The sequence below is a fragment of the Pollachius pollachius genome (assembly GCF_949987615.1).
Source record: "Pollachius pollachius genome assembly, chromosome: 11".
Taxonomy (NCBI): domain Eukaryota; kingdom Metazoa; phylum Chordata; class Actinopteri; order Gadiformes; family Gadidae; genus Pollachius; species Pollachius pollachius.
In genome coordinates, this window is record NC_136944.1 from 15,532,522 (window position 1) to 15,547,075 (window position 14,554).

At 38.7% G+C, this 14,554-nt stretch overlaps 3 protein-coding genes across 3 annotated transcripts; 1 reads left to right on the plus strand and 2 right to left on the minus strand.

The window, feature by feature from the left end:
• Nucleotides 1-341: 341 nt before the first annotated feature.
• Nucleotides 342-1,129, minus strand: rmi2 (RecQ mediated genome instability 2). Its single transcript, XM_079745820.1, has 2 exons — nt 812-1,129; nt 342-506 (listed from the first exon to the last, which is right to left on the minus strand). Exons 1-2 carry the CDS (start codon nt 1,086-1,088, stop codon nt 355-357), a joined length of 429 nt encoding a protein of 142 aa, XP_079601946.1. The 5' UTR covers nt 1,089-1,129; the 3' UTR covers nt 342-354.
• Nucleotides 1,130-1,663: 534 nt separating this feature from the next.
• Nucleotides 1,664-5,552, minus strand: ubfd1 (ubiquitin family domain containing 1). Its single transcript, XM_079746823.1, has 7 exons — nt 5,476-5,552; nt 3,544-3,816; nt 3,213-3,421; nt 3,058-3,123; nt 2,804-2,909; nt 2,584-2,666; nt 1,664-2,079 (listed from the first exon to the last, which is right to left on the minus strand). Exons 1-7 carry the CDS (start codon nt 5,489-5,491, stop codon nt 1,969-1,971), a joined length of 864 nt encoding a protein of 287 aa, XP_079602949.1. The 5' UTR covers nt 5,492-5,552; the 3' UTR covers nt 1,664-1,968.
• A 1,582-nt stretch (nt 5,553-7,134) lies between these two features.
• LOC307082139 (UNC93-like protein MFSD11) lies at nt 7,135-13,859 on the plus strand. The gene is made up of 13 exons (XM_079745606.1): nt 7,135-7,446; nt 7,808-7,863; nt 8,138-8,245; nt 8,412-8,491; nt 8,782-8,878; nt 9,364-9,422; nt 9,967-10,114; nt 10,449-10,498; nt 10,717-10,782; nt 10,876-11,001; nt 11,705-11,879; nt 12,312-12,447; nt 12,892-13,859. The coding sequence occupies exons 1-13, from the start codon at nt 7,357-7,359 to the stop codon at nt 13,042-13,044; spliced, it is 1,344 nt and encodes a 447-aa protein (XP_079601732.1). The 5' UTR covers nt 7,135-7,356; the 3' UTR covers nt 13,045-13,859.
• Nucleotides 13,860-14,554: the final 695 nt, after the last annotated feature.

Here is a 14,554-nt window from a genome sequence, read left to right on the forward strand (position 1 = left end):
AATTTTAGAATGTTGGTTTGTTTGCACACACAAATGATATTGATGCATGGTGTATTGTAAACCTAAGTATAAATGAAATTTTATTAAACAAATACATGCTGTTCATAAGCTATTTGGAAATGAATTAACTCAGCAGGTAACAAATGAAAGAACAGGGTAACTTGCAACTTTTTTTTTAACCCTTAACATAAAGTTGTGTAAAGTCTTGGTCCGTGCCACATGGTCTAGTTTTAAAGGCTTACAGCCAAAAGCTATGCTGAGAGTGTCCCCTGCTCAGGCATCCAACCATCAGTTTCAAGGGCTTAAAGGCTGTACAAAAAATGTGTCCGTTTCATAGTCCAAAAACCACAGCAACTATGTAGAAAGCTGCTGCAAATCTTCCACCTCCAACTTCCACATCTTCCGGTGGATAGCGGCGTTCTTCGTGAGGTCTGCCATCTTCACTGCCCGGATTACTGGTTCTGGCGAGGTAGCTTGAAGAACTCCCATCACCATCACATATTTACCTGGAAAGCATGAGCAGGGTGATGCACGACAGCCAAAATCAATCAGGTCTAAATAAAGAAAGTATCCGTGACCTGTGTTCATGTGAATTAATAGAAGGATGGGCAAGGTTACAGGTAGGCTATTAACAGCCAATTAGTGAACAACCCCTGTGGTTGGTGTTGCACTGGTAAGGCTCTACTGTGTGAGGCCGTAAGTGGCCTTTTTTCATAACTTATCAACACCAGCTGAATAACCTTTTTTATGGACGTCAAGGCTAGTACACATTGCCCACTTGAGTTGAGTTAGGAAAACCCATTTAATTTACCTTGGGATAAGCATGGTTTGCCTTTTGGAATGTTGTTGACACCCTGAACAACAAAAGTCCCCGTCTCGTCCAAAAGAAGTACCATGTTGCGATCCAATTTAGCCTCCAGTACGGTCCCTTGCATCCACACCATTGAAACGGAGATTGAACGACTATTAGCGACTCTGACGCTACATTCCATGTTGTCATTCAGTCCTTTACTAGTCCCATCTCTTAACTGACCAGAGAGAATTTTGATTGGCAACGGGCGTCCACTCCCTTCGTCATTCTTAGACATTTTTACGAGTCTTATTGAACCATGGATTTCCTGCTAGCCAAGTCCCGTGGCGCGCTTTATTTTGCCGGAACTTTATCATACGTCACACGGCATCTTACGTCGTTGTTCGTTTCCTGCTAACCCCATTTTTTAAATAAATAACTTTAGAACAGTTCAAGATTAGAAAGGAGAAAACATCTGTATTGTATGTCATTAAATACGTACATCCAGTTAATATTACTTGCTCATAATCAACCACTTGTCTGATCGCGTTACCCTTCTTTCTAATAAGTTTTAAGTGTTACATGTTCTCATTTTCTTTATCTTCATCCTTTTAATTAAAGGCTTCAGCAGATCTGGCTTACATGACGCATCACTAACTCACAATTTCCCCACAGACGTATGGTACAGGCTACATTGCACTTATCGAAATGTTCTTATGAACCTGAACAAGTTTCTTAGATAGGAGTCAGATTTAAACAATAAATTCGATTTAATATGGCTCTTGAATATTAATGGTAACGCTTCATTATTTCATATCAAAGCCTACCTATTACCTAAATCGGCATAAGCTGAGAAGAAAAAGACAGTATCAATTTTCCTTAAATAACTTTTATTTCTTTAAGAATAATTGAAGAAAATTGTTAGCAATTTCTGTACAATTATGTTTTTATTCCTTGGATTTGGTGAAAACCTTGTATGATGAACTGGACTGAGAAATGTTGCTGCCACGTAGTGCACCCAAAACAAAAAAAATAAATCAGTTAGTCCACAGGCATCCTTCGGTTTCCTTCGCGTCTTTCCCAAGAAAATCCTGTATGCTTCCCTGTTGTCTCCGCTCTTGCTTGGCTTTGTCTTCCAAATCCCATTCCCAGTTTGACATTGTCAAAGTAGAGGCACATTAGAAATACTGCCATTTTCCAAGGACTGTGTCTTTGATTGCATCAACAAACTGTGAAGGCACCCAGTAGATCCAATACTGAGAAGCTTCTGTCGGACCCAGCTGGAATGCCTTCAATGGAAAGAAAGAAAAAAGTAGTGTAACTAGCACACAAAAAGCATTTACTGGCCACGCACGTTGGTATAGATGTAAAATAATGGATGGAAATATCTTTGCTCCATGATTCAAGATGCAAAACATCCAAGATGCAGGCAGCTTGTATGTCAAAACTAATCTGTGAAGATAACATTTAGTGGCACCGAAGGTTATTCTGAAGAGCATCAAACCTTACACAAGACATTTTATACAAAGACTCACACAGTAAGGAGCATTTAATGTAATATGATTATGTGGATTCAAAAGGGAATATTTAAACAACTATAAAATATAAACTATAAATTTAATTTTATAATTATAGCGGACAATATTTGCATTGTTTGTAATTTCCTTTTGAAACAAGAGGCAATTTTTTGGGGGAAACATGCCTCGATGTGTATCCCTTGCCTGCATGCGTTTATTCATTATACTTCTCGTAAAATGAAAGCTTCAAGAGACGGGTGGCGGCAGGGTGGTTACCATCATGTGATAGCCATCATGGCCTTCAATAGATTCAGTCACTACATTCTTTATGGAGCCCATGGGTACCTTCTCCGTCCTCTCTGTAGACGAGACAATCATTGTTTAGAGGAAACCGGTTATACATGTCAACAAACATGTTTGTCAACATATATAGACGTCAGTACACAACAGTTTGTACTGCAGCAACGTGAAACAATCAAAGTAGCCATAATCTTACCCTTGGTTCCGATCCACAACTGATCCTGCTCGAGTTTAAAAGTGAGTCGAACTTTCCCCCCGGATTTGTTATACATCCCGGCTAAAGGCACTGTGGGCAAACGTTCCTGTTTCGACAAACGAGAAAACTCTTGCTGGTCATTAGTGTACAAACAAATGAAAAAGAGAGATAGTACTGGTGGTACATTATGGATTCTGAGGAAAATTAATTTCACTTGCAAATACACAGTGATGATGTCATTTTTTCCCCCTTACCTTTGTCCCTTTAACAGCTGGCATTATGTCATCTGGTTTACCTTTGTCTAGTACCTTCCTGTGTTGCTAAAAAAATAACAACAATCATACCGGTTAAGCATCCCAGTGTGAACGTCCATTATTGTTGTTGGTGCGTTGAGGGGAACGAGCCTTACCTTTTGACTGCATAGAGGCTCTTTTTTGTTTTCTTCAGCCTTGACTTCCTGCTGAATTACCTCTTTTGGCGTGTTCACCGCTAGAACGTCGTTCATCGTGGATCCTACCACCATTACTTTTGCACCGTTTGTAATTTTGATCTCGCGAAGCGTCTTGTCCTCTGGAAGCAATCCCTTGTACATGACTTTCTGCATTGCAGGGGGAAGACCTGGTAATGGGAAGGAAGTGGCAATGGGTCTATATCCATTTCCTAGGGTAATGACAAACTCTACGTTCTTGGGCTGTAACTCAAGCTATTGGATGGGTTGGGTGCTCGCCCCGATCACTTACCAGTAAGTGAATGGATCGCCTCTTTCAGCTTGGCTCCAGAGCTATCCAGAGGAATTTTCAGGTCGTACTTAATCTTGTTCCAAATGATCTTCAGGTCCACCATCTCCTGTTCGCCGTCTGCGTTGTCTCCGTTGATAATACTCGAGTCCTGAGTCGGGGAGTTTCCTTCCTCTGTCTGGGACACGCTGTCTGAGTCCACCTTTTCAGCACTTTCACACAACGGCTCAGCGTCATCTGGCTTTACCTCAGCTTCCATTGTTACTTCTTGACTTTCTGATAGGAAAACATATGACAATGGTCCAGGTGCATATTAACATTTGACAAAATAAGGACATCACATTTGCCACTACTTGCCAGTGTTACTGTATATGTATTAATATTGGTAAGTTGCCAGTTTACTAACTGAATTTACAAGGTTACAGTTACAACTAATGAGACTGCATAACACTATTATTAGGATGAACAAGTGGGTGGCAATAGCCAAATGTGAAAAGGCTACTTACTACATTGTGCAAAAAAAAGAAATTATAAATGTATTGTTTATATTAGGTAACCGTTGCAGACTCCTGAATTTTAGGTTAGGTAAGTATATGACATGTAAATCATGAATTCACATTGCAATGACCGACCCATTTTAGAAGCATAGGAGCATTGGAATGTAAGTTCATATGTTAGTAGTAATTGGTCATTGTTTTGTAATTAATCGTGAAATAATTTGGTGTTATGGGAAGAAAACCACAAACTGCCACAGCATTTCTCACATGAGACATGGCAAAGCGTTTTCTTTTAATTTGCCTAGGTTACAGTATAGGAGTATCAACAACAATAAATCCAATGAAGCATTCTGATGTGATTGCCCTATTGACTTACCTTATCAGAGATAAGCTATTGCTACCCTTGGAATTCTTTAACTCATGCTTTCTATTGTATTTTAGATTGTGCTGAAGGATACATTCACTGGTAAATGTAAGGTAAATCGGATGAGAAAGTGCTTCTCTGACACTGAATCGAAAATATATCAGTTCTATGAAAACCCAGTACATATAATTTGTAATTTACTCTTGGGTAAATAACAAAATTTGAATGTATCGGTTATTTCCATGTTATATTTCTTAAGATAAATGCTTAATGACCTTAATCAAAACAAAAGGTATGTCAGCTACATAAGTTGACACAGAGTTACCCCAGGGCAGCTTGTCTAGCTGTCAGATGACTGCAAGTTAATTTTGAAATCGACTTCAGCTTATTATTTCTCAATGATATTCATACATTATATATTGGTTTATAACGACATCTGGCATGACTCATGCCTTTTAAGTCTGGGATAAAAACACGATCTTGGATACGAAGTGAGATGACTCGACTGTATTTACTGCGAGACACTTTTGTTTGACTAGCGGCAAGAAAAACGTTTGTTTCAAGACGAATTTACAGTCTGAACAATGATGATACTCATGCCTCAAGCCCCACAGAGGAAAAGGGGATCAAGGTTAACGTTATATTAAAAGGTCCGTTTGAGACGTGTTGGCAACACATCCAGAACCTTCTAGTCATGCTTCAACTGGTCATCAATACCCTTTGACTGGACATCAACAACACGACCAAGTGTCAACCACCGGCCGGTGGAAGATCCCTCACCTCACGCAGTTAACGCTTTCCCCTCGACACAAAAGAACAGAGAAGTGGCCAGACGCAGCCTCAAAACAGAAACCAGTCTGACATTTTCTCACAGCTAACTTGCTAATAACGTTAGCGTCTATAAACGTGACACACGGGGGAATGCATCGTTATAATAGTGTCACATTCGTGCACGCCACGGCGATAAAGGCTCACGACGACTACATGTTCGCCCGCTACAATCACACAGAAACGGTAGCGCTTAATATAATGTCAGGAAAGAGGATAATACAAGTATATTTTCTCAATACCCACCATCCTGGGTCGCCATGATGATTGTGTACAATCTGTTTTACGGTTTGTCAGAGATGATGGTATGAGGCGAGCTGACAACATCCGACCGTCATACCGGAGGTGGTTGGCGCATGCGTCAGGGCATCGCAACTCAACTTCCTGCTGCCTGTAGATTAAAGATATATTTTTTTATTTCCATTTTATTGTTTGGCCCATAGATGCATAAATATATGACTTCTCTTGAATATAAAAATATGTAAATAAAAAATATAAATACACACAAAATGGTATTATTAATGGTATATTATTTTTAAAACGTGTGGCAATGTAATTATTTAACGTAGCAATATTTCTGGGGAATACTCTAGGGTCCCAAAATTGAATAAAACTGACACTGCGGGGGAAAGCTGCAACTGTGGAATGAAAAGGTTTAGTTTACATACGGGTATTGAGTTGGAACTGTGAGGGTGTAGTTTACTATCTCAATTTACTTTAGGGCTCTTTGTTTGTAAGAGAAAGAGGGCAGTCACAAAGTGGTAGAGGTTTTCTCATTGGTCGTTGTGTTTTCGTTCTTCTTCGTGTTCATTTTGTAGAGATTGCCAAAATCCACACAGAAACATTACTGCCTACTACTGGATTTTTATGAAAATCTTTCCGATGCTCACATTTGACTCACAATTGCCAAAATTCTCCTTTCATAACAATTCAATCCTAGAGTTTTAGGCCACTTTACATTAATCCTATTTTACAATAAATCCTTTTATTTAGCAAAATCATTAAGTAGGCTGTCTTAAATTGGCTACAAGTATGCTATCTTAAATAGTGTGTGTGTGTGTGCGTGCGTGCGTGCGTGCGTGCGTGCGTGTGTGTGTGTGTGTGTGTGTGTGTGCGTGCGTGCGTGCGTGCGTGCACATTCGCCCATGTGACTCTGAATCCTAATAGTGCCTGCCCCTGCCTTAGGACAAACCCAACATGCTGCTATGAGTTCCAGCCTCTGGTGAACCTGTCAAGCATATGGAGCCCATATCAACATGCCTCCCTCAACCTGCAACCCCTCCGGCTGACCACCAATCAGACAGGGTGGAAGGATGGATGTTCATTCAATAACAAATATATTTCAGTGGCAAAAACAAACAAATGGTATGAATTTAATTAAAACAATGTTTTCTCAGGGAGAAAAATGCAATGCTCTCGTTATTTCTCTTAGCTTTTCCTGATGAGGGACACAAGTCTGTATGAGGTTAATCTACCTATATATGACAATTACATCAATCCCTTTTGTATTTCCCTTTGAATCTAAAACGCACACATTCACTCTTTGAAAACGTTTAGTTAGTAGCCTATATCTATAGACTCAAGATCACTGCCCACTCAAAATTAGAATATTTGATATTTTCATCCATAGCCTATACGCATAGTTCACACAGATTTATCCTTAAACAATTCAATCGGTCAAACATTTGATTTAGCCTTCAACTCTCCGCATACCTAATCATCAAACCAAAAAAACGTATTATAATTAATATGTAAATTCATACCGTTGACCTCTGGAAGGCAGCATCGTCTAATACCAGTAACGGTTTCTCAAAAACCCTGGAGGAGAAGAAGAACATAGTTCCCATAATTTAAGTCACAAGTTGGCAGACTTCAAGTAGTGAAGTAAAACTTCTGCCATGCATTTCAAATCTCAGTGAGTCAGTCAAAAAGCTGACAGTCTGATCTTGACTGCACTCAAATGTTATTTATAGATTTTCTTTGACACGTTTAAAAATAATGCTTCTCATTGAATACATCATAGACCTTTGTATAGGAGCTTCGCCAGGAATCTCTCTTCTTTGAGTTCAATCGATCATTATTTGGGAATAAATAACCACAAGGTCGTTTCAGGACAAATCCAAAACTATGGCGGACGTAAGAACTGTGAACGTTGTGATTTTAGGCGTTGGATTTTTGTTAATTTTTACTGCTTTCACTACCTGTGGAAACATCGAGGTATGTCCGCCACACTTATTAACAACATTTAGTACTACCATTCAAATCACACAGCCTACTTGTTTCTTTAGTTGGTTCTGTCGCTCAGAAGGCAACTGTGACATCTATAGGTTTAACCAGGAATGCATGGGTATGATTACTTACATAAAAGTGTGTAATGAAGCATAAACTATGGTAAAGCTATCGATGGGCTTAGCGCCATCCCCCGTAGGCTGAGAGCTGCGTGACTGAACCCCGTGTTTAGCGCATCCCGTGTTTCCAATTTTATTCATTCCGCAATCTCCCTCCGTTGGAATGACTTATGAGTTAAATATTTGTTATGCCCAACAGCCTATTTATGCCCCATTTATATATTTTTTAGCAAACACTGATAAAAAGCCTGGAGAATGATACATTCACTGGAAGTGGTTACCACAGGTAGGTTGAAATTCTTATTTCTAAATAGTTTAGGCCTGCTTAACTATTTAGAAGCACGTGCGTGTGTGTGTGTGTGTGTGTGTGTGTGTGTGTGTGTGTGTGTGTGTGTGTGTGTGTGTGTGTGTGCGTGCGTGTGCCTGTGAGTTTGGGTGTGAGTGCGTGTTGACGGTGGGGGGTATAAATTCTACTTATTGAGTGATTTTTTTTGCTGACATTTTCCACAAATCTGTAGCCTACTATTATTGTATTAATTTATATGTCATATTTTCAACAGCCTTGGAATCATCTATGGAGTTTTTTCCTTCTCAAATTTTCTTGCGCCAACAGTTGTTGCAATACTTGGCCCCCCATGCACAATGTTCATCAGTGGTATACTTTACAGGTACAAATTCTTCAATGTATGTATGGATCTAGTTGTTCATGTTTTTCAAATTAAATATATTAAGTAATCACATCCACTGCTTTATGAATAATTAATTAAGTCTAAACATTGTATTAAGCGTTATGTTGGTTCCTTACGCTTGATATGTTGTTATTTCTTTCTTTAGTTGTTATATAGCGGTGTTCATTGTTCCCTCTACATGGTCTTTTTACTTGACATCTGTGATCGTTGGCGCAGGAGCAGCCAGTAAGTCAATCACACCTCTTGTTTATTATTACTAAAGGTTTTTCCATGATAATGTTTAGAATAATGGCTATCACGAATTAAACTCTCATTTTGGATCTGCATAGCATACAATGAACATAGAAGTACAGTGTACTCCGAGCAAAAATGCATTGGAGTTTTGAGGATGCCTACAGCTTGTCTGTAGCCGTCCTTGAGCAAGAGGAAACCTCTGCCCGCTAATTTCGTGACATCATGTGTCTTCAAAAATGTGACTTGATGAGCAAATGAGTAAATGTCTGCGTTTCTATCAGTGCTGTGGACCGCACAGAGTCACTTCCTGGTGGAGAACTCCGAGGCCTCCACCATAAACCGGAACACAGGGATGTTTTGGGCTCTTTTGCAGTGCAGGTAAGAGGTGTGTGTGTGGGGGGGGTGCATATTCCCATCTCTCATACCCTTCAGTGCTGTCTCAACAGCAGTAGTATAGGGATTTGCTTCATTCATGATTTAAATGTCCCATTTAAAAATTATCTTTTGTGATTCTCACATTGTTTAATATGTCTCTCGAGTGGATTTATTATTTAATGTCCTGGAGGAATTCTGAGTAATGGATATTATAGTGATGAAATATTTGAATTCGAAGAGAAGATTCTGATCTTTGTCTTGCTTGTTCAATCTCCCATAGCTTATCTTGATTCAGTTATTTTAGGTCACACACACTATCAGACACATATTTAGTTCTGTTTTACTGTTGTAGTTCACACAAGCTATCACACACATGTATGTTTTAGATTCACTGCAGATGAAGGGCCTGTTTCGCTCAATGCTAGTGCTACAATGCGTCATATTTAATATTTTGTTGACATTGTGTTTGTTTATATATTTGTTGACAGCATGCTATTTGGCAACCTTTACATTTATTTCGCTTGGAAAGGAAGCACCGAAATCTCAGGTATGGTCACAAAAATAAAAATTGGAAATTTACCAAAAATGTCTATAGCATAAGTAAAAGTGTTTTTTGTATCATTATATTACATTGAAATGATTTTGACAAATCGATGTAGTTCAAAAACACACAGTAATGCAAACTAAACTACCAAAAAAGCAATTTTAGTAAGTTGTATGTATCAAAACACAAGGTGCATAAGGTTACAATATTCTCTAAATGAACAGGGTAGAATACTCTCCCAGTAAGGGGGTTGGGCTCCCAGCCAAAAGGTTCTGTGTTCAAAACCCCAATACAATCCAGCTAAGATGCTTTAACCTGCTCATCACTGATATATGCATACTAAATAGACAAGTATATGAATAATTATGAAGGCAAAGATATACTTCATTATACAGTTCAGTTCCTGTTGTAATGTCCCGCAAGGGGAAGCTCACTAAGCAGCAGGGCATGATAGACATTAGAAAAACGATAGACGATATGCCATATGCTCATGTGTATTTGCTGGTCTTTATGACTGAGCTGAACGAATGAAATGTTTCCGTCACAGAGCGGGGCAGGAAGAACCTCTTCACGACTCTGCTGGTGACCTCCGGGGTCGGTACGCTCTGCTTCCTGGCGCTGAGGAAGACACAGCACCAGCAGGATGATATGATCTCCGACGACGAAGGACGCTCCCTGCTCTCGGTGCCCATGATGTAAATGATAATCCCCCTCCCCCTCCCTCTCTCCCTCTCTACCTCCCTCCACACACCCAAAACACACAGAGCTGAAGAAATACAAGTAAAAACTTAATAATTTGCTCTTGTTAGCTATGTAACCTCATTTCTGAGGGGTGTAATGGCGTATTGATTCGGAAAGTTGCCATTTTTGAAGGTTACCGTGGCGCGTCATGTTGTTTTCGAGCGAGGGGACGTCTTTTGTGTTTGTGTTGTATTGTGCGTCCTCTCCATCATATTTGAAAATGGTTATTGATCGAGCTTCATTATAGGAACAGAAGTGAACAGATGTATTTAATTCTGTTTCCTGTAGGTATAAACAAAGAGCAAACACTGCTGTAAAGGATGCCAAGACAGAATTCAGTAAGTTTTGTGTGTAAAACATCAATAAGCAAACAAATAGTGGCACAGTGTTGCTGCCTCTCTATACCTGTACAGCTGTACTCCCACCACCTGCTATGTGGAACCTTATTAATCATTGGATATATGGACAAATCATTGTTGTTATTTGATGTAACCTATTCTAAACCAATCTTATCCGATCTAATCTCTCTCTCATGTTACACAACTCATATTTCCAGAGACCATCCTCCAACTTCTCAGTTCCAAAACAATATTGCTCCTGAGCAGCTGCATGGCATACAGTGGTGAGTATAACTCATAATAATATTCTTAAATATGTTCCATCTTTTTGAATCATCCTTTCTCTCAGCATCAACTTCTCCACTTGTTGTCTACAGGTCTAGAGCTGTCTTTCTATAGTGGAGTGTATGGGACTTGTATCGGTGCGACGGAACAGTTTGGGGAGTCGGCGAAAGGCCTAATTGGCATTTCTGGAATTGTAGTTGGCATTGGAGAAATAATAGGTATATTTACTCTCTTCTTATTAAAAATTCATAAACTAACAAACATGAAGTATTTGTATAAGCACGACGCCAGCCAGACAGACAGTGTGTCATTATGATCGTGCCTTCTTTGGAATAACATTTTGAAATGTGATTTAATATTAATATTGTTTCTACTTTTAAAACGTTTCCTCTTCCTGTTTACTTCCAACTGCAAAATGTGATTGACAAGTTTGGGAGTGTGACAATGTAGGCGGTGTGACAGAAAGTTTGGGGAAGTGTGTGGGAAGTGGAACAATCGTATTATTTCTGGCATAAACTACCTATTAAGTGTTGCTCTTCTCCTGGCACAGGCTAAAGCTCACTTTCAGTTATTGGCATATTCATAATTGCAGCCATATGCTCATTTCAATTAATTGGCTACTACTACTGTTTTGTTTTATGGATTCCTCATTGCACAGTACATTACAGTATAAATAAATGCAGTTAGCATCTGATACAGGGCAGTGTAAAGTGTCGTTAGTGTAAGGCAGGTAATATATATATATATATATATATATATATATATATATGTGTGTGTGTGTGTGTGTGTGTGTGTGTGTGTTTGTGTGTGTGTGTATACATTTACAGCAGTACAATGAAATACCTACAGCAGTCTTGACCAAAAACGATTCATCAGTCAACACGTGCTCGCTCGCTAATAGAGAGTGTCTATTCCCGTCAGGCGGGGGTTTTTTCGGACTGATGTGCAAAAACAATCGCTTTCGCCGCACGTCAGTGGTCTTCCTGGGGATGGTGGTCCACTTTGTCGCCTTCTACCTGATCTTCCTCAGCATCCCGGACGACGCGCCCATCGTGCTGAAGACCAGCGCGCAGTCCACGTCCTATCTAACTCCCAGGTGATGATGCACCTAGATAAAAGGAAGAATCTGGTCGGGGGTGGTTCGGAACCAGTACCTATCGCATGGGACACATACTATCCTGCATCTCAATTCAATTCAATTAAAATGTCATCAGTTATGTGGAATAAATAGGGCATATATTATCTGCTAATTTTCCTTTGTCTTTGCTTGACCAACACAAACAATGTATACGGGACAAGGTGGGAGGGGCAATTTTATTATATTTAGGGTTTATATTAATATTTGAAAAGCTGCATTTTGATTTATAGGCAAATCCACAATAAAAACAATTTGTAACGATTCTATGGCTATGAATGCGGTAAGCACACGGTAAGCACACTGAGTTATAAACTAGTGTATTAAGACATTTAATTTAAGCGGAAATGTGTTTTGGTTATTTTTTAAACATGCAACACCTTTTGTGTTCAGTGTTTCCATAGCGCTGCTTTGTAGCTTCCTATTGGGTCTCGGAGACAGCTGCTTCAACACCCAGCTGTACAGCATCCTGGGCTGTGTGTATGCAGAACAGAGCACACCTGCCTTCGCCATCTTCAAGTTCATCCAGGTAGCTAACTCAGTCATCATCTAAAGACGCAGTCTTTTGGAAGCGGAGTGGGTGGAGTTAAAATAGTTCATCAAGAGTCGAAATACTCGTAGAAGGTTAGCTTGTGTTATGGATTGTTAATGCTACAATATCTAGTAAAAAATATATTTGAATGGAAACAAAATACTTTTGATGTTTTAACTGTAAACTAAATGCCCTAATTCCTCACATATTATCCACTAGGAATGTATTGAAGCCAGAGATGAAGCAAAGTCCCATAACCACATTGTATGTTGTAGTGTACTAAATCTGTTGGCGGTTGGGTCTGAGCTGGCAGCCTGTAGCAAAGGCATATATATATATATATATATATATATATATATATATATATATATATATATATATATATATATATATATATATATCTTTTCTCTTTTTTTTTTCTTCCTCGGTTGTCCTTGGCAGTCGATTTTTGCAGCGTTGGCCTTCTTCTACAGCGGATACCTTCTGTTGAGATGGCAACTCCTGCTCATGGTCATACTGGGATTCACGGGGACCTTGTGTTTCTTCCTGGTGGAGAGGATGCAGAACATCTCAGTAGACACGCAGGACCCCTAGGAATTAGTTGTGAAGGAGTGTAGTTATTGAGGGAGGAGAGGGGTGTGGGTTTGCATGTCCTCATAAGGATGACTAGCTTTTATATGTGATTAATATTGTGACTTCCAGCTTTGTTTTGAAATCTAATATTATAAATGAACAGACATTACTGTAATTTCACTTGCACATTGCGTTCCCTTGCTGGCAAATGCTCTTTTGCTACGGGCTAATATTCATGAATATTTAAGTTTAAACTGCACTGTTGTGCATCACTAATATGCTGTTTTGATATTAACGCTGACGTTTTATTACCATGACTATTTACTATTTTTATTTTATTGTCTCAACGTTGAAGGTAATGTTAGTAACACAAGTATATTATCATCATTAGAACTACATTCTGCTTTGAAGATTGTTGCAGAAGCAAAACAGGATCATGTTTTTTGGTACGTGTACGTTACTATGTTTAGAAACTTAAGGCATTTAACCAGAACCAAGATTTGTGTAAAGGCTAAACTGTAGCATCTTCTTTTTAATAAGTCCATTGGAATGTACAATCTCTAGTTTTGCAGAACAAACTGAAAAGACTGGATTTCAGGGTTCCTTCTTTTTTTCAAAATCCTTTTTTCCAAATCCTATCAGAGCTTGGTTTACATTTATTTTTACATTTATTTCTATTTTGCGTTCTTTTTTATCAGAGACAAGGAGAGGTTTACTTCTTAAAACACCACAAAATACTTTTAATATGAGACAATCACCAGTTAAGTAACATTTATTGCTCAAGTTTCTTTTTAATCTTTATTTCTATTTGGTAAATGTCATACGATGGAAATGGATGTCACACAATAAACTCTGTTCCGCTATTTTATAAAGCTTTTTATATTACTACAATCTCTGTGTTGAAACATTCTACTCCAATAACAATCACTCCAAATTAATGTCACATTGAAGTAATCAGTCCATTGATTTTTAAATTGAATCTACTATTGACTCAATGCAAATTATTAGTGGTTTCGTTTAAATTAGATTTGACAATGTGCTTATACAAACTGTTTATGCCAAAGAGAATAGAATCAGCATTAATCAATTACTTTTTAATTCTTCTTGCGTTAGTACTTTTCTAAAAGTTTAATTTAGTGGTCACTTGGTGGTATTATAAGGCAGGAAGATCAAACAGCCGCATTTTATTCAAGAACCAGAAAGCCATTAATCAAAAAATGTGTAGGCAAGTTATTAGGGGAGGAGAAGGGGTTTAAGGTCTAGTGTTAACATATTACATCACTGATAATTGAGTATTGATTATATTATAAGCAAAGTAAGCAGTTTTGTCCTCAATCAATTGTGCCACTTAACACCTACAAAACACAGGTTTAAGTGGAATATACAGGATTTATTCTTAAAATTGCATTTAATTACAAGGGTAATCGTAATCGACTGAAACGTTGCATAAACTGGGTGTCACCTCAATGGGAGCTTGTATTTTTTTCTGAACTTTCGGCAGATCACACTGAACTTTGCACGTGCACACACA

Coding starts and splice junctions, on each gene's coding strand:
- rmi2 (XM_079745820.1), bottom strand. CDS start 1,088: ATGTCTAAGAATGACGAAGGGAGTGGACGCCCGTTGCCAATCAAAATT. Junction 507..811: donor CAAACCATGCTTATCCCAAG/GTAAATTAAATG, acceptor CATGCTTTCCAG/GTAAATATGTGATGGTGATG.
- ubfd1 (XM_079746823.1), bottom strand. Junction 2,910..3,057: donor CAGCTGTTAAAGGGACAAAG/GTAAGGGGGAAA, acceptor TTGTCGAAACAG/GAACGTTTGCCCACAGTGCC. Junction 2,080..2,583: donor ATGATGGCTATCACATGATG/GTAACCACCCTG, acceptor TTTCCATTGAAG/GCATTCCAGCTGGGTCCGAC.
- LOC307082139 (XM_079745606.1), top strand. CDS start 7,357: ATGGCGGACGTAAGAACTGTGAACGTTGTGATTTTAGGCGTTGGATTT. Junction 8,246..8,411: donor ATCAGTGGTATACTTTACAG/GTACAAATTCTT, acceptor TTCTTTCTTTAG/TTGTTATATAGCGGTGTTCA. Junction 8,879..9,363: donor TGGGCTCTTTTGCAGTGCAG/GTAAGAGGTGTG, acceptor ATTTGTTGACAG/CATGCTATTTGGCAACCTTT.